General features: G+C 37.7%; 1 protein-coding gene across 9 annotated transcripts in view; it reads left to right on the top strand.

Annotated features, from left to right (window-relative positions):
- The window catches only part of LOC128238326 (histone deacetylase 4-like), a 77,820-nt gene that overhangs the window by 27,996 nt on the left and 26,193 nt on the right, over positions 1-23,631 (top strand). For 7 of the 9 annotated variants that reach the window (XM_052954151.1, XM_052954160.1, XM_052954144.1 and 4 more), the window contains 5 exons: positions 1,984-2,040; positions 5,963-6,098; positions 10,049-10,154; positions 11,894-11,991; positions 20,339-20,470. In XM_052954151.1, the coding sequence (XP_052810111.1) occupies positions 1,984-2,040; positions 5,963-6,098; positions 10,049-10,154; positions 11,894-11,991; positions 20,339-20,470 (529 nt within the window). The remainder of the gene's footprint in view (positions 1-1,983; positions 2,041-5,962; positions 6,099-10,048; positions 10,155-11,893; positions 11,992-20,338; positions 20,471-23,631) is intronic. The other 2 variants (XM_052954170.1, XM_052954206.1) reach the window with 2 other exon arrangements.

Raw genomic sequence — 23,631 nt, 5'->3', positions numbered from 1 at the left:
AAATTTAGAACTAATTATGATGCAGCTGTAACAAAATGGTAATTCAATTGAAGTTGTTCTTGCATCAGTAAAACTACTTACTGGTGCCTAGATCGCTTCACCTGACCTTCATAACCTTGAATGACCCGTACTTTCCCTAGTAGTCATCTACTTGTCAAACATTTCATACAGCATAAGCATACAATTGAAACTTATGTGAAAGTTACAAGGGATGAAATGATAACTTAAAAGAATTGTCAAAAATCGATCGATTAGGACTGAGGTCGCCGATAATCTATTACAAAAATCATGAAATCGGTTACGGCTATGTGATGGTATTCTATAAAAATTGAAAAATAGTTTTGAAGAACAGTATCATTGAAAAATTACTTTTTGAACAAAACACTGCATAAGACTTTGCATTCATTTGTTGAGTTCACTAATGTTGTTAACTACATTTTTAATGACCAAAATGGCCAGTAAGTAATTTAACTTGTGCTTTCAGAAAAAGCTGTTCTTTTATAATCAGGATTATCTTTTTAAACTTTTGAACCTGTCAAAACAGGTACTGTAATATTATTTATCAATTCAACAAAATTTGTGCAAAACCGAGACTAAAAGTTTTGTATTAACTATGTGTTTACGCTACCCAAGTTTATTCATAAGCACTTTGACAATATGTTGATTTATTGGCAGTATTGTTAATACCATTTGTGGATACACTCGGAGAACAGACTATCTGAATATTTAATAATTGACTGAGCATAACTAGCTAGGCTTAAAAGTGATTTATAATACAGTATGACGTAGGAATGAATCGCTGGTTATTGTACAAGCTTCATTAAATTCAACACTGACGTCAGACTGATACATACCTCTACTTGATTACACTAACCACTGCATTGGACCAAATTAATGACCGATAAGTATTATTCAGTTTGTATAAGTAGCAGGTTACACCAATGTATATTTGGCCCACTAACCTTGACTCTGTGTCCTCAATAAATCTCTCACAAACATGTCTTAAAGCAAATTTGTGCACTCCATATTAGATATTATTTTTAATCATATTTTTCTTAAGACTTTAATAAGTTAAGATATTAGGTTTCTTTGCGTTAAGTCTGTCTGAGTGCTATGTTCTGCTGATAGGAATAGGCACAACCACCAATGCATCGTGCCAATCAAATTATTCACTGTTCACGATTGAGAATCAAGTCGTTGTATTCACAAATATATTGGAGCAGGTGTGCTCAATTTCTAGGAAAAAATAAGTGCATTTAAAGTGCATTTCAAGAAATATCCTCTCTATTTTCTAAAAATCATAATGTGCCCAGAATGTGCTTGAAACTAAACCTCTCAATCAGATTACCATTCTTGCAGCTCTGTGAAGGCCGTGCATCTGAAAGTCAACAAACATCTTTCATCTTACCTTCAGACACAATTCACAGCCACAAAAAAGATACCAATTCAAATGTTTTTGATAATGTGCATGTTGTGTACAGTATATTTGTTATGATAATATAAGAATATCATTTAAAGTACACATTTTTAATCTCAGATTTGAAGGCACATGCTCCATTACATTTGTAAGTTGGGGTGGTCATGATTTTGCAGTAATGTTAAAATGCAGTCTTGACTGTGATTAAAGACCATGATTTTATGTCACAGAAATAGTGTTATATTAATATAGTGACAGCTTATGACGGGCATAGTTTTATTGATACAGTCTATTTTAACTGCGCAAAGTAACAGTTTGTAATAAAATGTGCACATAGATATATTACTTATTGACCAGTGGAATGCTTCAAAATTTAGTTAGCCTTAGATGCAATATGCTTGACTTTGCTTTGACAGAGGGAGACCTATGAATATGCTGTTATTCACATGTTGCTATGCATAGTAATTGTCCATAAATTGAACCAAAGTAGTGATATTAAATGCTTCTTTGTACTGCAAGTGACCATTGAGCTATGTTAAAGAATAGCATGTGTTTATATGTTTTAGTTTCAACAAGATCAGCTAGCGAAAGAGCATGAGAGGCAGATGCAAGAACACTTTAAGGTCAGTCTTGTACATTGTTCCCCACCCTGTTTGCCTTGTGTAGGTCACCCACTAAAACTGCACACAGGATGGAGGGAGTCTTGTACATTGTTCCCCATCATGTTTGGCTTGTTTAGGTCACCCAATAAAACTGCACACAGGATGGAGGGAGTCTTGTACATTGTCCCCCATCATGTTTGGCTTGTTTAGGTCACCCACTAAAACTGCACACAGGATGGAGGGAGTCTTGTACATTGTTCCCCATCATGTTTGGCTTGTTTAGGTCACCCACTAAAACTGCACACAGGATGGAGGGAGTCTTGTACATTGTTCCCCATCATGTTTGGCTTGTTTAGGTCACCCACTAAAACTGCACACAGGATGGAGGGAGTCTTGTACATTGTTCCCCATCATGTTTGGCTTGTTTAGGTCACCCACTAAAACTGCACACAGGATGGAGGGAGTCTTGTACATTGTTCCCCATCATGTTTGGCTTGTGTAGGTCACCCACTAAAACTGCACACAGGATGGAGGGAGTCTTGTACATTGTTCCCCACCCTGTTTGCCTTGTGTAGGTCACCCACTAAAACTGCACACAGGATGGAGGGAGTCTTGTACATTGTTCCCCATCATGTTTGGCTTGTTTAGGTCACCCACTAAAACTGCACACAGGATGGAGGGAGTCTTGTACATTGTTCCCCATCATGTTTGGCTTGTTTAGGTCACCCACTAAAACTGCACACAGGATGGAGGGAGTCTTGTACATTGTTCCCCATCATGTTTGGCTTGTTTACGTCACCCACTAAAACTGCACACAGGATGGAGGGAGTCTTGTACATTGTTCCCCATCATGTTTGGCTTGTTTAGGTCACCCACTAAAACTGCACACAGGATGGAGGGAGTCTTGTACATTGTTCCCCACCCTGTTTGGCTTGTGTAGGTCACCCACTAAAACTGCACACAGGATGGAGGGAGTCTTGTACATTGTTCCCCATCATGTTTGCCTTGTGTAGGTCACCCACTAAAACTGCACACAAGATGGAGGGAGTCTTGTACATTGTTCCCAATCATGTTTGGCTTGTTTAGGTCACCCACTAAAACTGCACACAAGATGGAGGGAGTCTTGTACATTGTTCCCCATCATGTTTGGCTTGTTTAGGTCACCCACTAAAACTGCACACAGGATGGAGTTAGTCTTGTACATTGTTCCCCACCCTGTTTGCCTTGTGTAGGTCACCCACTAAAACTGCACACAGGATGGAGGCAGGGAAGGGTGTAGGGGGCTACATATCATCATTGATTGGCTTGTTCACCTCAGCCCCTAAAACTGCACTCAGGATGGGGGGAGGGAGGGATGTGGGGAGAGGGGCTACATATCATCACAGATGATGGAATCAAGGTTTGTTTGGCATTGTGTTTGGAATAAAGGCCACATTGAGGGGATCATGGGTTTGTGGGGCTATGTCTCGGGAATAAAGGCCACATTGAGGGGATCATGGGTTTGTTGGGCTTTGGGGGGGATAATACCCACCTTGTGGTGAAAATAAAGGTCACATTGAGGGGATCATGGGTTTGTTGGGCTTTAGGGGGATAATAACCACCTTGTGGTGAAAATAAAGGTCACATTGAGGGGATCATGGATTTGTTGGGCTTTGGGGGGGGGGGATAATACCCACCTTGTGGTGAAAATAAAGGTCACATTGAGGGGATCATGGGTTTGTTGGGCTTTGGGGGGGATAATACCCACCTTGTGGTGAAAATAAAGGCCACATTGAGGGGATCATGGGTTTGTTGGGCTTTGGGGGGATAATACCCACCTTGTGGTGAAAATAAAGGTCACATTGAGGGGATCATGGGTTTGTTGGGCTTTGGGGGGATAATACCCACCTTGTGGTGAAAATAAAGGCCACATTGAGGGGATCATGGGTTTGTTGGGCTTTGGGGGGGATAATACCCACCTTGTGGTGAAAATAAAGGTCACATTGAGGGGATCATGGGTTTGTTGGGCTTTGGGGGGTTAATACCCACCTTGTGGTGAAAATAAAGGCCACATTGAGGAGATCATGGGTTTGTTGGGCTTTGGGAGGGGGGATAATACCCACCTTGTGGTGAAAATAATGGCCACATTGATGTAAGCAGGAGTTTGGGAAATCCCATGGCAACCTTCAGGCAGTCAGGGGTGTGTGGGGTGCTGTACCACTTTGAGGGGATCAGGGATTGTTGGGCTCTAGGGAATCACATGGCAACCTACAGGCAGTCAGGTGTTTGTGTGGGTTCTGGGCCACCTTGATGGGATCAGCTTTTCATGGGGGCTTTTGGTGAGCAGAATGGCTACCTAAAAGGTATCAGGGGCTAGGGGGCTCTCCTGGGAATCACACAGTGCAATGATAGCATCATGTTGTGTTGTGCATGTATGCATGGCAAACCCACTTAAGCTTATTATTAAAATGTTGATAAGAATGTTTGGTATGTTGTGCATGACGTAAGTGTTGTTTGTTGTAGCGCTTTACCAGTAGTGGAAATTGGATTAATTGTGACATGAACAAGAAGAATAGTTCACAAAAGTAGGGCTGCTTATTGTAAATACCTTTGCATGTCACACAAAAAATGCATATTTTGGGGAAATATGCTTGATTACAGGTGCTTAACATATAGACTGATATTCCTACAGCAGCTTGACTGACATTCCATTGTACTATGATGTGCCTATATATTAACATTGGATTTCAATAATTATTTTAAGATTGATTCATAGTTTTTTTGTATTCATGCCAGACTGCTCAGGCGCACTCTTGCCAATCCATATAGCATGCTCTGTTTGTTTAAAAATGAATATGTTCAGATATAGTATTATTAAAATTAAGGAAACAATATCAGTTTTATGTGTGTGAAAAATAACGGCCGATATTTGTAACAGACCATTGTTTACCACTGGATGCACTTGTCCGATCAGAGTGTAGCAATGAAATAAACAATGACGTGATAAGAGTATGCACTTCATGCATTATGAACGCCAGTATGTCTCTATAATAGGACTGAAACAATGCAGATATTGCGCGTTAACAACATATGAATAATGGAAACACATTATCAAACTGTCCTTGCTATTATTTTGCCTCATTTTTTTTTTATATTATTTTATTCTTATTAAGTGACCTTGAACATATTGATTTCGTATTTAAGAAATTTTTCTTTCAAACCTGAATTATAAGCACATGGTTAATTGAAATCTTCACTTGAAAGGCTCACATGACAGTTTTTTCATTTGTATTACTGAGAGAAACTGAGATAGTCAATACATCAACCAAATTCCTGTTAGTTTTACTTATATATGTAATTCCATGTGTTGAACCTATTTTATGATATTAAAGGCAACTGTCCCTGTTGTTACACAGAATGAAGACAGTCTCAATGATAATCAAGCTGTGTTTCACTGTTACTGTCGAAGTTGATTTATCCAGATATCTGTTAATTAATCAAAACGTCCCACACAGCTTATTGCCAATGACTTAAAAATGGTTTTATCTAAATATAGATTTTATCAGAGCCTCACCAAGTCTGCCACAATAGTTTTCATGGAACTTGTGCATCTAACAGTGCAAAACTATATGTAAACGGCTGCTTTTGTTAGATATGGAAGAAAAATCTTCACATGCAAAGGATTATAAATGCTTTTGAATAATTTTCTCCAGTGGTTTTATATATACAAAAATCAACAAAACTCACTTAATATTGTAAAAGTAGAATCTATCTAAAATAAATCTAATATATCATATTATTTAAGCAGTGAAGACTAATTAAAAGGCTTTCTTAGTGGGAGACAGTTGTTACTCAGTATGGAAGTAGTTTGCACTAAGCTCTCATAACAAGTTCCTAAAAAAGCATCTGGTATTCCCAGTTTATAGCAATGAGTTGTAACCAGTATATGTTTGTGTTTCCATAGCAACTGGTGATGCTGCAGAAACAGCAGGAGTACCTAGCAGAGCAGCAGAAGTTGGAAGAGAGACAGCGGATGGAGAAGGAGCTGCAGGAGAAGACCCGCCTCTCACAGATCAAGAACAAGGGCAAGGATGAGGAAAGTATGTACACTCCGAAAACATTTGGGGTCAAAACTCTTGGGGTCAAAACACTTGGAGTTCACCCTTGGAAGCCACAATGTTCTCTTTGGGTTTACTCATGGAAGTCATAGTTCACTCTTTTGATCCACTCATCAAAGTCATAATGTTCTCTTTTGATTCACTGTTGATAGTCTCAAATGTACTCTTTGGGTTCACCCTGCATTGTCTTGGGTTTCTCTGTAGGTAGTGTCAATGTATTCTTTGGTTTCTCTGTAGGTAGTGTCAATGTATTCTTTGGTTTCTCTGTAGGTAGTCTCAATGTACTCTTGGGGTTTTCTGTAGGTAGTGTCAATGTACTCTTGGGTTTCTCTGTAGGTAGTGTCAATGTACTCTTGGGTTTCTCTGTAGGTAGTCTCAATGTACTCTTGGGTTTTTCTGTAAGTAGTGTCAATGTACTCTTGGGTTTCTCTGTAGGTAGTCTCAATGTACTCTTGGGTTTCTCTGTAGCTAGTCTCAATGTACTCTTGGGTTTCTCTGTAGGTAGTCTCAATGTACTCTTGGGTTTCTTTGTAGGTAGTCGCAATGTACTTTTGGGGTTTTCTGTAGGTAGTCTCCTTGTACTCATGGGTTTCTCTGTAGGTAGTCGCAATGTACTTTTGGGTTTTTCTGTAGGTAGTCTCATTGTACTCGTGAGTTTCTCTGTAGGTAGTCTCAATGTATACTTTGGTTTCACTGTAGGTAGTCTCAATGTACTCTTGGGTTTCTCTGTAGGTAGTCTCAATGTACTCTTGGGTTTCTCTGTAGGTAGTCTCAATGTATACTTTGGTTTCACTGTAGGTAGTCTCAATGTACTCTTGGGTTTCTCTGTAGGTAGTCTCAATGTACTCTTTGGGTTCTCTGTAGGTAGTCTCAATGTATACTTTGGTTTCTCTGTAGGTAGTCTCAATGTATACTTGGGGTTCTCTGTAGGTAGTCTCAATATACTCTTGGGGTTCTCTGTATGTAGTCTCAATGTACTCTTGGTATTCTCTGTAGGTAGTCTCCATGTACTCTTGGGGTTCTCTGTAGGTAGTCTCAATGTACTCTTGGGGTTCTCTGTATGTAGTCTCAATGTACTCTTGGGTTTTTCTGTAGGTAGTCTCAATGTACTCTTGGGGTTTTCTCTAGGTAGGCTCAATGTACTCTTGGGTTTCTCTGTAGGTAGTCTCAATGTACTCTAGGGTTTCTCTGTAGGTAGTCTCAATGTACTCTTGGGGTTCTCTGTAGGTAGTCTCAATGTACTCTTGGGGTTCTCTGTAGGTAGTCTCAATGTATACTTTGGTTTCTCTGTAGGTAGTCTCAATGTATACTTGGGGTTCTCTGTAGGTAGTCTCAATATACTCTTGGGGTTCTCTGTATGTAGTCTCAATGTACTCTTGGAGTTCTCTGTAGGTAGTCTCAATGTACTCTTGGGGTTCTCTGTAGGTAGTCTCCATGTACTCTTGGGGTTCTCTGTAGGTAGTCTCAATGTACTCTTGGGTTTCTCTGTAGGTAGTGTCAATGTACGCTTGGGTTTCTCTGTAGGTAGTGTCAATGTACTCTTGGGTTTCTCTGTAGGTAGTCTCAATGTACTCTTGGGTTTCTCTGTAGATAGTCTCAATGTACTCTTGGGTTTCTCTGTAGGTAGTCTCAATGTACTCTTGGGTTTCTCTGTAGGTAGTCTCAATGTACTCTTTGGTTTCTCTGTAGGTAGTGTCAATGTACTCTTGGGTTTCTCTGTAGGTAGTCTCAATGTACTCTTGGGTTTCTCTGTAGGTAGTCTCAATGTACTCTTGGGTTTCTCTGTAGGTAGTCTCAATGTATTCTTGGGTTTCTCTGTAGGTAGTCTCAATGTACTCTAGGGTTTCTCTGTTGGTAGTGTCAATGTACTCCTGGGTTTCTCTGTAGGTAGTGTCAATGTACTTTTGGGTTTTTCTGTAGGTAGTCTCAATGTACTCTTGGGTTTCTCTGTAGGTAGTCTCATTGTACTCGTGGGTTTCTCTGTAGGTAGTCTCAATGTACTCGTGGGTTTCTCTGTAGGTAGTGTCAATGTACTCTTGGGGTTTTCTCTAGGTAGGCTCAATGTACTCTTGGGTTTCTCTGTAGGTAGTCTCAATGTACTCTTGGGTTTCTCTGTAGGTAGTCTCAATGTACTCTTGGGTTTCTCTGTAGGTAGTCTCAATGTACTCTTGGGGTTCTCTGTAGGTAGTCTCAATGTATACTTTGGTTTCTCTGTAGGTAGTCTCAATGTATACTTGGGGTTCTCTGTAGGTAGTCTCAATATACTCTTGGGGTTCTCTGTATGTAGTCTCAATGTACTCTTGGTATTCTCTGTAGGTAGTCTCCATGTACTCTTGGGGTTCTCTGTAGGTAGTCTCAATGTACTCTTGGGGTTCTCTGTATGTAGTCTCAATGTACTCTTGGGTTTTTCTGTAGGTAGTCTCAATGTACTCTTGGGTTTTTCTGTAGGTAGTCTCAATGTACTCTTGGGTTTCTCTGTAGGTAGTCTCAATGTACTCTTGGGTTTCTCTGTAGGTAGTCTCAATGTACTCTTGGGGTTCTCTTTAGGTAGTCTCAATGTACTCTTGGGTTTCTCTGTAGGTAGTCTCAATGTACTCTAGGGTTTCTCTGTTGGTAGTGTCAATGTATTCTAGGGTTTCTCTGTAGGTAGTGTCAATGTACTCTTGGGTTTCTCTGTAGGTAGTATCCAATGTACTCTTGGGTTTCTCTGTAGGTAGTCTCCATGTACTCTTGGGTTTCTCTGTAGGTAGTCTCAATGTACTCTTGGGTTTCTATGTAGGTAGTCTCAATGTACTCTTGGGTTTTTCTGTAGGTAGTCTCCATGTACTCTTAAGTTTCTCTGTAGCTAGTTTAAATGACTTTTTTTTGTATTCTTTGCATTCACCACTTGTTGTCTTAAAGTACTCTTGGGTTTTCTCAGTGTACTCTTTGGGTTCTTAACATATTTTGGGGTTCACTCCTGGTTGTCACAATGTTGATAAAGGGAGTGGATGGTGTAATACAAATCATGTGATGAAAGACTTCACTCAGTTTGTGAAACCAGTCTGACCCACCTTTCGAGACCGGTAAAACTGGATCGGGACTTGTCATTAGTTTGCCAAAAATGAGAAAAAAAACCTGGAATATTTTAGGGTGGTAAAAGCTGGCATTTTTCGATCTCTGTTAAATGCTCTTTAAGAGCAGAAAGTTCAGATTCACCTTAACCATTTGAAATAAACAAAATTGTATGAATTTTTTAACAGTAATCCATTCATTGTTGTGTTGATGAATGCAAACCGCGCCCCAGTTCTGTTTGTATATGGATATTGTTCAATAGAACATACAATATCCAATGTCTCGACTCACTGACTTTGCTGCATTGAAAAGTGAAAATTTGAATATAATTGCAGTTTGCTTACGTCAGTGTGAGGTGTACTTATAGATAAACATTGAAGTAAGATGTAATTTAGAACCCTTAGCAAGGTATGACGAGTTGCTTCGATCTGCTGATTGTAATATTGATATGATTAGATTTAAAAAATAGTGATCCTCATCTGAATGTAAAAAAAATCATTTGAAGAGCTACACCTGAGAATGCAATACTATTACAAGTCAAAGTTCAATCTTTCATGTCACTTAGGTAAGTCCATTGAAAACACACAATTAGTTGTCACTTTAAGGAACCATTTTGTTCTGGTTGTCTCCTGTGTGCAGCATTAACTTAATTAAGGTAAAATAGCTTTTAAACACTTGGTGAAACTACCATTAACAATGAATGAATACTTTCTCACCAAATTTAAAAGCATACAAGCATTTAACTTACAGATCAAAGATCAAGTTAATGATGATAAAAGCTGTTAGCTATCATCTTGATCCTTACACCTCTCACTATGGTATTTGTGATGTACAATGTATTGTCATGTCAAACTAAACGTCTGCCGTTGTTGCTGCAGGTGCTGTTGCATCTACGGAGGTGAAACTTCGGCTACAGGAGTTTGTTCTGACAAAGAAACAGCGCGAGGCCGTGACCCACAACAGCCCCCCACAGTTTCGACACTGGTAAGAATCACAAGCCACGATAATTATGCTGTAGGGATACACTAAAGTCTCACACTGCCATAGAAGTCACTTTCCAATAGGGTTCATTCACAAACTGATTATTACAGGTGGTTGTAGACAAAAAAGCAAAACACAGAAATGTGTTCTAAAAGTCTTGTGAGTGTTTAATTAAATGTATGTTATTGGGCACTATAACATATGTTAATTGTTAAGAACAAGTGCTATTTGTCATTATGTTCAATTGTTATATCTGTGTCACACACCTTTGCTCGTGTCACGCACATTGGCTCTTGTCACAGAGATCTATGTAGCAGGTGTTTGAAAACGCTTACACATTTACACTGACTCTGGTACTCTTCACTTATCAATTAACATACCTGTTATTCTTATATCACGGAGTCCTTTGTGTTGGTACCAAGTGAGCATTATTGTCACTGGTGGGTGAGATAGAGAGATGGTTCCCTTTCTTAGGCTGAAAGGTGGATACACGATCATCACAAGTTTTACCATGTGAGGACAAAGCCTTGTTTATAACATACCCTGTGTTCCCACCTTGTTCTGATTAACACATTGGCTTTCAAACATGCTGGGTATTGGAGAATACTGAGTATCTAATTTAAAAAAAAGACAATTTACAACAGATAGAAACAGACTGCTCCCAAAACGTTAGGTTAATAAAAGAGTCAAAAATTCCTTTCTGTTGTTGTGTTAACTACTTTTATAACAACTTCCAACATTTTTAAGTTGTCACATGTCAGTGTCCTTTCGGAGTTAATACTTATTTTATGATAATTAATAAGTAGCCATTTGAAAACTTATACTTAATAGCCATGAAAATCTGTACACATGTTCACATTGACATTAAAGCAAGTTCCATAACTCTAGCTAAAATAGTTCTGTGGTTAGGCTCCACCATTATAAAATAGTTTGTTGGACATTTTGAGGGTGGTTGAGTACCTATGTTCTTGTGTGTGTTTTTCTACTTTCATACCCCTTTATTCTGTAATGAATATTTTATATAAATAGGAAAAGCTAAAAACATATTTCAGGCTGGTGGAGTTAGGCTTTATCAACCATTAATATTGGTCGGCTGCCTCTGGTGTATCAGTGGTGCTCTACCAACCATTAATATTGGTCTGCTGCCTCTGGTGTATCAGTGGTGCTCTACCAACCATTAATATTGGTCTGCTGCCTCTGGTGTATCAGTGGTGCTCTACCAACCATTAATATTGGTCTGCTGCCTCTGGTGTATCAGTGGTGCTCTACCAACCATTAATATTGGCCTGCTGCCTCTGGTGTATCAGTGGTGCTCTTATTTAAAGAAGCAGTGTGTTTAAAAGCTTAGAAAAGTATTCATGAATATTTCTGGGGAATATTTTATACTTGTTCTTGTTTCTGCTCCGGTCCCAAGGGAGATTAACATTTAAAAAAGCAAAGTCTGTTTGGTTGTTATTGTTTTTGTTATGCTTTTTTTCTCATGAATAATTCATACATGGGAACACAATTAATAGTTTGTTGAACCCTTTCTGAAACCTGAGTCTCCTGTGGATTTTTGTCTGTCTGAATTTGTTTTCATATGGTTATACAGAAAAAAAGAAAACAAAACAACACCTTACTTCCTACTCACCCCTCAAAATGTTGAATGAGAACAAGGTCAAACAAATGACTCATTAAGTGTGGCTTGGTTTACAGAAGGATATGTTTCAGATCATAAACGTATGTAACTTTGTGTGTTTCAGGCCTCTGGAGCAGGGTTCCCCTCCCACTGGATTGTCCCCCCCTTATAGCCGCACCCTCCTTGGCAAATATGATGACGACTTTCCGCTCAGGAAGACAGGTATGTGTATGGCATTAGTCATGAATGACCCAACCGCTGTTTGACATAAGACATGAATGATTTCCTACACTCTGTATTAGATTAGGTATGACCCACTCCCTGTATGGAATTAGATAGGTATGACCGACTCTCTGTATGGGATAAGATCGGTATGTCCCACTCTCTGTATGGCATTAGACAGGCATGACCCACTCTCTGTATGACATTAGACAGGCATGTCCAATTCTCTGTATGACATTAGACAGGTATGTCCCACTCTCTGTATGACATGAGACAGGTATGACCCACTCTCTGTATGACATGAGACAGGCATGTCCCACTCTCTGTATGCCCTTAGACAGGTATGACCCACTCTCTGTATGACATGAGACAGGCAAGTCACACTCTCTGTAGGACAAAAAACTGGTATAACACTCACATTTTGCTGTATGACATTATACTGGTATAACACACTCTCTGTAATGCTGTATGACATTAGACTAGTATGACACACTCTCTCTGTAATGCTGTATGACATAAGACTGGTATGACACACTATGTAATGCTGTATGACATAAGACTGGTATGACCGACTCTGTGATGCTGTATGACATTAGACTGGTTTGACACACTATGTAATGCTGTATGACATTAGATTGGTATGACAGACGCTGTGAAGCTGTATGACAGTAGACTGGTATGACACACTCTCTGTAATGCTGTATGACATTAGACTGGTTTGACACACTCTCTGTAATGCTGTATGACATTAGACAGGTATGACACACTCAGTATGGGATTGGTCTTGGAATGGATAGTTTGTGTGCCTAATATTAGCTTGGAGTGTTTATAAGGTGTTAGTTTGAAAAAAAGTATTTTTGTATTTTATAGTAGGTGAATTTTGTGTGTTCATAATTACTTTGATTGCTCTGCCCTTCTTAATCAATTAGCGTTTAAACAATAATGTTCTGACTTATGCTGAGAATGACTTAAGCTAAGGACTTTAATTACTACATTCAATATGAACGTAAACCAAAATTATCAAGTAGTTTCATATCTGAAATATCATATCAGAAAGACTAACGTCATCGTCTTCAGTAAGAAAGATGTCTTTTTATAGCCTTGTAGTATGTAACACTGGCCTCAATACTCTTTTGATAGCATGATTTAAGAATGTTGATGGGCTACATTTACACTGTCAACATGTAGATCATTATGATAAAACTTTCATTCAAAATCACAATTACGTGTCTTTATATGAACAGATAAATATTGTACAACATTATTCCCAGTGCATAATGTAACTGCCAGTTGAATATGTTATTATCAGTACATGATGTTATTGCCTGTTCAAGATGTTAATATCAGAACATGGTGTTATTGTCTGTATATAATGTTATTGTCAGTTAAACATGTAATTGCAAATACAAGATTTTATGGTCAGAACCATGTTATTGTCAGTACCATGTTATTGTCAGTACCATGTTATTGTCAGTAGCATGTTATTGGCAGTACCGTGTTATTGTCAGTAGCATGTTATTGGCAGTACCATGTTATTGTCAGTAGCATGTTATTGGCAGTACCATGTTATTGTCAGTAGCATGTTATTGGCAGTACCATGTTATTGTCAGTACCATGTTATTGTCAGTTTAATATTCTTGTCAGTTTAATATTATTGTCAGTTTAATATTATTGTCAGTACCATGTTATTGTCAGTTTAATATTATTGTCAGTTTAATATTATTGTCAGTACCATGTTATTGTCAGTTTAATATTATTGTCAGTACCATGTTATTGTCTGTAGCATGTTATTGGCAGTTTAATATTATTGTCAGTACCATGTTATTGTCAGTTTAATATTATTGTCAGTACCATGTTATTGTCAGTTTAATATTATTGTCAGTTTAATATTATTGTCAGTACCATGTTATTGTCATTTTAATATTATTGTCAGTTTAATATTATTGTCAGTTTAATATTATTGTCAGTTTAATATTATTGTCAGTACCATGTTATTGTCAGTTTAATATTATTGTCAGTACCATGTTATTGTCAGTTTAATATTATTGTCAATACCATGTTATTGTCTGTTTTATGTTATTGCCAGTACCATGTTATTGTCAGTTTAATATTATTGTCAGTTTAATATTATTGTCAGTTTAATAGTATTGTCAATACCATGTTATTGTCTGTTTTATGTTATTGTCTGTACCATGTTATTGTCAGTACCATGTAATTGTCAGTTTAATATTATTGTCAGTTTTATGTTATTGTCAGTACCATGTTATTGTCAGTACCATGTTATTTACATTACCATGTTATTGTCAGTACCATATTATTGTCAGTACCATGTAATTGTCATTACCATGTTATTGTCAGTATCATGTTATTGTCATTACCATATTATTGTCAATACCATGTTATTGTCTGTACCATGTTATTGTCAGTACCATGTTATTGTCAGTACCATGTTATTGTCAATACCATGTTATTGTCTGTACCATATTATTGTCAATACCATGTTATTGTCTGTACCATGTTATTGTCAGTACCATGTTATTGTCAGTACCATGTTATTGTCAGTACCATGTTATTGTCTGTACCATATTATTGTCAATACCATGTTATTGTCTGTACCATGTTATTGTCAGTACCATGTTATTGTCAGTTTAATATTCTTGTCAGTTTAATATTATTGTCTGTTTTATGTTATTGCCAGTACCATGTTATTGTCAGTTTAATATTATTGTCAGTTTAATATTATTGTCAGTTTAATAGTATTGTCAATACCATGTTATTGTCTGTTTTATGTTATTGTCTGTACCATGTTATTGTCAGTACCATGTAATTGTCAGTTTAATATTATTGTCTGTTTTATGTTATTGTCAGTACCATGTTATTTACATTACCATGTTATTGCCATTACCATATTATTGTCAGTACCATGTAATTGCCATTACCATATTATTGTCATTACCATGTTATTGTCAGTATCATGTTATTGTCATTACCATATTATTGTCAGTACCATGTTATTGTCAGTACCATGTTATTGTCAGAACCATGTTATTGCCAGTATCATGTTATTGTCAGTACCATGTTATTGTCAGAACCATGTTATTGTCAGTACCATGTTATTGTCAGAACCATGTTATTGTCAGTACCATGTTATTGTCAGTACCATGTAATTGTCATTATCATGTAATTGTCAGAACCATGTAATTGTCATTATCATGTAATTGTCAGTACCATGTAATTGTCAGTACCATGTAATTGTCATTATCATGTTATTGTCAGAACCATGTAATTGTCAGTACCATGTTATTGTCAGTACCATGTTATTGTCAGAACCATGTTATTGGCAGAACCATGTTATTGTCAGTACCATGTTATTGTCAGTACCATGTTATTGTCAGTATCATGTTAATGTCAGTTATATGTTATTGTCAGTTCCATGTTATTGGTAGTATCAGGTTATTGGCAGTACCATGTTATTGTTAGTACCATGTTATTGTCAGTATCATGTTATTGGCAGTACCATGTTATTGTCATTATCAGGTTATTGTCAGTACCATGTTATTGTCAGAACCATGTTATTGTCAGTACCATGTTATTGTCAGTATCATGTTATTGGCAGTACCATGTTATTGTCATTATCAGGTTATTGTCAGTAACATGTTATTGTCAGTACCATGTTATTGTCAGTACCATGTTATTGTCATTATAGAACCATGTTATTGGCAGGTCCATGTTATGGTCAGGTCCATGTTATGGTCAGGTCCATGTTATGGTCAGGTCCATGTTATGGTCAGGTCCATGTTATGGTCAGGTCCATGTTATGGTCAGTTCCATGTTATGGTCAGGTCCATGTTATGATCAGGTCCATGTTATGGTCAGGTCCATGTTATGGTCAGGTCCATGTTATGGTCAGTTCCATGTTATGGTCAGTTCCATGTTATGGTCAGGTCCATGTTTTTGCCAGTACATGGTACTTCTTATCTTACTACTTAGAGTACTTGTAATGTTACTATGGTATCCTGGTGCTGATGGCAAGGTGACCTTCTCCAGTTGTGTACATGTATGACGGTATCAACTAACTAGGCCATTCTTGCTATCCAGGGGGTCTCCCTCCCCCCACACATACACTTTAATTGGTTTTCTGATAGGTTAATCATCATTGATTGCCTGGAATTGTTCTTTCACTCAGATGCTGATCAATGTTAAATACAGGCCGCCCAATATGAAATTGGCCAATTGGTCATGAAAGGCCCTATAATATTGCTTCGGTTGCACTGCTGGGCTAATTACTTACCTTTCCAATTACCATTAAATCTGTCTGCTAGCAGGTCACCCACTATTATTGATTTGTAAATATACTTCTAAAGGAATAATTGAGATTTTAACATCATTGTATTTTTTATCTTTGCACTTTAGGGGTGGATTTTTTTTCAAATGAAATAATTTTATTTACACATTCATAGTTGAATATTTACACCCAAACTTCCATCCTTGTATAAACGACCTTCCAGTAATTGTGATATATTTATGCCCCCTTTTGAAAAAAGTGGGGTATATTGTTTTGCACATGTCGGTCGGTCGGTCGGTCGGTCGGTCGGTCTGTCGGTCGGTCGGTCGGAATACCAAATGGTTTCCGATCAATAACTTGAGAACGCTTTGACCGAGGGACCTCATACTTGGTATGTGTATTGGTCATCACCAGCAGATGAACCCTATTGATTTTGAGGTCAGTGGGTCAAAGGTCAAGGTCAGTGTGACCTTTACATGAAAAACGGTTTCCGATCAATAACTTGAGAACGCTTTGACCCAGGAACCTCATACTTGGTAGGTGTATTGGTCATGACCAGCAGATGAACCCTATTGATTTTGAGGTCAGTGGGTCAAAGGTCAAGGTCAGTGTGACCTTAACATGAAAAACGGTTTCCGATCAATAACTTGAGAACGCTTTGACCCAGGGACCTCATACTAGGTAGGCTTATTGGTCATGACCAGCAGATGAACCCTATTGATTTTGAGGTCAGTGGGTCAAAGGTCAAGGTCAGTGTGACCTTTACATGAAAAACGGTTTCCGATCAATAACTTGAGAACGCTTTGACCCAGGAACCTCATACCTGGTACGTGTATTGGTCATGACCAGCAGATGAACCCTATTGATTTTGAGGTCAAAGGTCAAGGTCAGTGTGACCTTAACATGAAAAACGGTTTCCGATCAATAACTTGAGAACGCTTTGACCCAGGGACCTCATACTAGGTAGGCTTATTGGTCATGACCAGCAGATGAACCCTATTGATTTTGAGGTCAGTGGGTCAAAGGTCAAGGTCAGTGTGACCTTTACATGAAAAACGGTTTCCGATCAATAACTTGAGAACGCTTTGACCCAGGGACCTCATACTTGGTAGGTGTATTGGTCATGACCAGCAGATGAACCCTATTGATTTTGAGGTCAGTGGGTCAAAGGTCAAGGTCAGTGTGACCTTAACATGAAAAACGGTTTCCGATCAATAACTTGAGAACGCTTTGACCCAGGGACCTCATACTAGGTAGGCTTATTGGTCATGACCAGCAGATGAACCCTATTGATTTTGAGGTCAGTGGGTCAAAGGTCAAGGTCAGTGTGACTGTAAGCTGAAAAAAGGTTTTCTGATTGTCCATATTTTTTTAATGCATGCACAGATGATTGGGATTGATGTATAAATGTTTGTATAGAAATGATTTTCTTTTATGTTACTATTTTAGTTGGGCATTTATTTGCCTTCTTAAGTTATCATAAGTAGATGACCTGCCTCATATGCATCCAATGACAAATCAGCTGTCATTTCAGTCCATGCATATTTCATTCAATTGTCCAAATATTTCTGGCAACTTGGCGCTCAGGGGGCATAATGTTTGACAAACATCTCTTGTTTTTTTTGCTATGCCCCATTGTGTACCGTGGGCAATTTGGCTTGGAAAATCTGGTATTCATGAATAATTAATAAGGCAGTATCATTGGTTCCACAGGGTACCAGATCCTTACCAGTTGAAAAGTATTCTGGCAAAAGCTGGAATTGAACCAGGTCCGCCCTTTCAGTACATTAATATTTGGCAGTAGTCAAGACTACACAGTCGCCGAGGCTACTGATTCTATACTGTTAGTTAAACAATATTTAATTGTATTGTAACATGCAAATTCATTGGAAGAAGAGTTGTCTCCCCTGCCTCATGCATATTCATTAAAACACGATATCGTCAGTCAATTGTCCACAGTATGTATGAAGTGTAACTATGTATGAAGTGTAACTATGTATGAAGTGTAACTAAGTATGAAGGGTAACGGACGAACTTACCATGGTTGCCTATGATGAAGGATGAGCTTGGTAACACAAATACAGAAAACTTTTTGCCATGCTTTTTTTCATTATCTGATATGATGGTTTCCCTGGAAACTATTCTTAAATCTTCTGTTTTTAGCAAAACCTTCTTCAGCTTGTTCATATTAAGTATTACAATATTAAGTAAAATATTGATTTCTCTTTTGGTCAGGGCAGTAAAGATTGGATCTACTTAAACTTTTATAAACCATTCTTCATTTATTTGAATGTCATTGTGCTGCTCTATAATTAGATGTAATAATATTGTTATTGTTTTCTTTGCTAATATCTTCAAAGTAGTTGTTGGCAAGCCTGTTGTTATTAAGTACAGTGCTAAGTTAGAGTTTATCATGAGATTGCATGATGTAGTGTGAGTTGTGTATGTTGTTGCAAGATCACACTATCTAACGTGAAGTTGTGTGTGCTGTTGCAGCATCACACGATGTAGCGTGAAGTTGTGTGTGCTGTTGCAAGATCACACGATGTAGTGTGAAGTTGTGTGTGCTGTTGCATGATCACACGATGTAGCGTGAAGTTGTGTGTGCTGTTGCAAGATCACACGATGTAGCGTGAAGTTGTGTGTGCTGTTGCAAGATCACACGATGTAGCTTAAAGTTGTGTGTGCTGATGCAAGATCACACATTGCAGCGTGAAGTTGTGTGTGTTGTTGCAAGATCACACAATGTAGCGTGAAGTTGTGTGTGCTGTTGCAAGATCACACGATGTAGCGTGAAGTTGTGTGTACGGTTGCAAGATCACACAATGTAGCGTGAAGTTGTGTGTGTTGTTGCAAGATCACACATTGTAACGTGAAGTTGTGTGTGTTGTTGCAAGATCTAACGATGTAGCGTGAGAGTGTGTGCTGTTGCAAGATCACACGATGTAGCGTGAAGTTGTGTGTGCTGTTGCAAGATCACACGATGTAGCATGAAGTTGTGTGTGTTGTTGTAAGATCACACATTGTAGCGTGAAGCTGTGTGTTCGTGCAAGATCACACAATGTAGCGTGAAAGTGTGTGTTGTTGCAAGATCACACAATTAGCATGAAGTTGTGTGTGTTGTTGCATCATCAAACATTGTAGCGTGAAGTTGTGTTGTTGCAAGATCACAGGATGTAGCATCAAGTTGTGTGTGTTGTTGCAAGATCACACAATGTACCGTGAAGTTGTGTGTGTAGTTGCAAGATCACACGATGTAGCGTGAGAGTGTGTGTGTTGTTGCAAGATCACACGATGTAGCGTCAAGTTGTGTGTGTTGTTGCAAGATCACACGATGTAGCGTGAAGTTGTGTGTGTTGTTGCAAGATCACACGATGCAGCGTGAAGTTGTGTATGTTATTGCAAGATCACACGATGTAGCGTGAAGTTGTGTATGTTGTTGCAAGATCACACGATGTAGCCTGAAGTTGTGTATGTTGTTGCAAGATCACACGATGTAGCGTGAAGTTGTGTGTGTTGTTGCAAGATCACACGATGTAGCGTGAAGTTGTGTGTGTTGTTGCAAGATCACACGATGCAGCTTGAAGTTGTGTATGTTGTTGCAAGATCACACGATGTAGCGTGAAGTTGTGTATGTTGTTGCAAGATCACAGGATGTAGCGTGTTGTGTGTGTTGTGACTAGATGAACCATGTAGGACGTTACATGCAGTACCAATTCTATTTATAACTTATTGTTCTGATGAAAACCCAGGGCAAATCGATGGCAGAAACCTTATTATTATAAATTCTGATGATGTGAAATCCAGATGTATGATTGGACGTCAGGGACAGTCACATTAGGAAATATGGATATACCCAGTACTAGGGCTGAATATGAATCGCACGTTACTTATTTAGTTTCGCTAGCCTATTTTCCTGTGGTATTTTTTGTCGAGTAATCTAAATACCATAGTGATGATCAGGTTCCGATGATGCATGCAGCCTGAAGTTGTGTATGATGCATGTGACTATGTTTGTGTATGCCCGCTGTTGATGATATTAACCCTGTGTTTTATTTTCAGCGTCTGAACCAAACTTAAAGGTTCGCTCTGCTTTGAAACAGAAGATAACGGAGCGTTCCCGCATCACACAAAGTCCCATTCTTCCAAGGAGATTTGAAAAGGGATATTTTAAGCGAAAAGGCCCCCTCTCAAGTATGTATTCTAAGCCAGAAATGTGGTACTACTTCTTTACATCCAGTCTGCTGGAATTTTGGCAGAAATCTCACATGTGTACTGAAAATGCTCCAATACATTGACACACTCATTAATGTTATTGTAATCAAAATAATACATAAAACAATGTGATTTTAAACAAATTAATTACCAAGGACAAAACCAAGCATTTTCTTTTTTCGCTAAGCAATCGTCAGACACCACTAGTAAGCACAATTATATATTTAACCTTAAAGAGTTTTAATTTTGAGGGGGAAACAAACTTGTGTCTCTCCAATAGGGACAATTAACTGAAGAAATAAAAACACACATGATTGCACTAGTCATGAGAAGTTGCCATAGTACAAACCTTGACTCACATCTGCATTCAGCCTGCACTCTACGAAAAGTCGAAAAGAGAGACATTGTTTTCTCACTTGAAGCAATATAAATTCCAAACCTATTGCATAAAAAGAGAGGAAACAATTACTGACTATGTCTGTATTTAACTTTCTCCTTTCTGATCATACCGAGTTACTAAACATAAAAATGTTATGCATAAATATCGTATAATTAATGCACTAGTGCGAATTTGATTGGTTAACATAGAGGTTTACAAATACCGCAGACTATTTTCAACAGTGCAATAAATCTATTATTAAGTATATTTTCACATTACTTTAACATTAAATGAATAGTTTGGGTGTAACCCTCAATCAGTTCTTAACTTAACAACATTTGTTTCCTGAATGGTACTTGACGGACAAATAAACTGATGGCTTAATGACGTTGTTTTCTTGCAGAGCATCAAAGCTCGTTGTTTTATAAAGTTGTATCTTTTTACCATAATTTTTGTGTGAATTTCACTTGCATTCAAGTATACAACCTAGTTATTATAGCATGGTGTCAAGGTATATAGTTTTGTTCACCTCTGAAAGTCCACACAGCTCAACCCTAGTAGGAGTTTAAGATTCTTTGGTATTGCAGCAAAACTTCAAAATTGGAAACAATTCAGGAAAAAATATTTTGATAAAAAACAAGAATTGTAAACTGTTTCTAAATGCTTGCTTGGAAATTAAACCAGCAGTAGTCATACATAAATCAGTACTTTTGCAGATTTCTCCACAAAATTCAAACAGGCTGAAATTTGATTACCATAGTTGCTCATATAATACCATCTAAATAAAACAATGATTTTCATTCACCTTTAAAAAGCAACAGATAGTTGTTACTCTTGGTGTTGTGGTAGAACCTTGTGCAAATCGTAATTAAACAGTGTAACAGTGTTTACATTTTCCAGGTGTAGTTCCATTATGAAATTAATTGCCCCAGTAACATCAGAGTTAGGATGCTTATATATAGACATATGGTTGGCTTATTTCTTGTTTGGGTATAACAATCAGACAAGACAAATTTCTAAATTCAAACCAGTAATATAAATTTTAAAATAAGAAATATTCTTGGTTTGACAAACGATGGGAGCTTTTTTTGAATGGTGCCACAATCATCCAATTTCTTGGAAATTCTAGTTCTTGCATGTGTCAAATCGGATAAAAAGTTCTTGTTGGTATTTGTGTATTTTCATTAGTGTATATTCTATTAAAGTTAAGTATGTAAGAAATTAATGCTTTTTGTTGATAAAGAAAAAAGTTTCACACATACAATGATGATTATTTGAGGAGCTATGGTATTTATTATATAGTTTTACCTGGGTATAGTATCACACATGTTTTCTCTACAATACTTCCTGCCATTCATGATATTATAAAACGTGTGGTTTAATGACCGAAGTCTGTTTCCCCTGTAGCTGTTGGCCCTCCACAATCTGAACAATGTCAAGAATTCAAATCATTTTCACTGTTTACCCCCCAACAACTTGCTCATTGCTGATATAAACACCACAGGCAAATATTTGTACAATTTTAAGGTGTTTTCAATGAAAATTGTTTCCAACTTTTAAACATAATTATTGGTTTCATTTCCTTTTATATTTAAGTTTGTAAGACATTACATGATAATTATTTTTTGTTTAGGAAGGTTAGAATTAAGACGAAAAGGTGAACATTAGCGCTACATGTAGGGTTTGCATATTTTTTTATTTTATTTTTCTCTCTAGGCGTGTCTGTGTCCAACTGTACACTATGTTATATACCATGTTCTGTCAGTAGAAGCAGATTTATTTTAGATTCATGTAGTCATGGCTTCCATGACACAATTATTGCCCTAAATAGCTCACATAGGCATGTAGTGCTCAGGGTGAGCTTTTCCCATCGCACACAGTCCGGCATCCGTCCGTCGGTCGTCCGTCAACAATTGCTTCAAACAACATCTTTTCCTAAACTGCCTGGCCAGTTTGGATGAAACTTCACTGGGATGTTCCTTTGATAGTGCCCTTTCGAAATTGTTCCAATAAATGATTTTCATGTTGAACTCTTGTTGTCATGGCAACTAAAAGAAGAAAAAAACTTAGATAGGTCTTCTACCAAGTTTGTTCAAATTATGCTCCTGGGGTCAAAACTGGCATGGCCCAGACCTTTGATATTTGTCATTGAGTTTCATATAATGGCCCAACCCCTTTTGACCTACTTTCTTATTTTTGAAGCTACAGCAATGTAATTAGGAACAATTGTCAGTTTTAAAAACAAACATCAATTTTGTGCTTTGATGACCTTAACTACTGCAGCATTACATTTGACAATACTCAATCATAGTTTAATCCCTAGTTGCATTGCAATAAACCAAAAAACTCATTCATTCTGATGGAAACAAGGGTTCAAAACTTTTATTCAAGTGAGCGATTTAAGGCCATCATGGCCATCTTGTATGTTATCATTTCTTGACCATACAGTCATGGGTTAATGCCCTTTGAAATCACACAGCCATTACAGTAGGAAACCAAATGGATGATTTTGGTATAAAGTTTTGAAAACTATTAGTTGAAGATTGCTTTTAACAATGTATTTAAACATAATATTTTAGAAAATAATGTATTGATCTAACACAAAAAAGTTTTAAATAAGTGATTCTCTCCAATATTTTCAATTCCGACTGGAGGCTGTTGAGTTTCACTACATTGATTTGTCTTAGACTCTCTGGAAGCATTAGAAGCAACAGGGAGTCTAAGAGGCTTGGATCAATGTAATCTTGGGACTGAACAGTCA

Source organism: Mya arenaria, chromosome 1, assembly GCF_026914265.1.
Source record: "Mya arenaria isolate MELC-2E11 chromosome 1, ASM2691426v1".
NCBI lineage: Eukaryota > Metazoa > Mollusca > Bivalvia > Myida > Myidae > Mya > Mya arenaria.
Note: the sequence above shows the minus strand (reverse complement) of the source record. Positions and strands in the feature narration are given on the sequence as shown.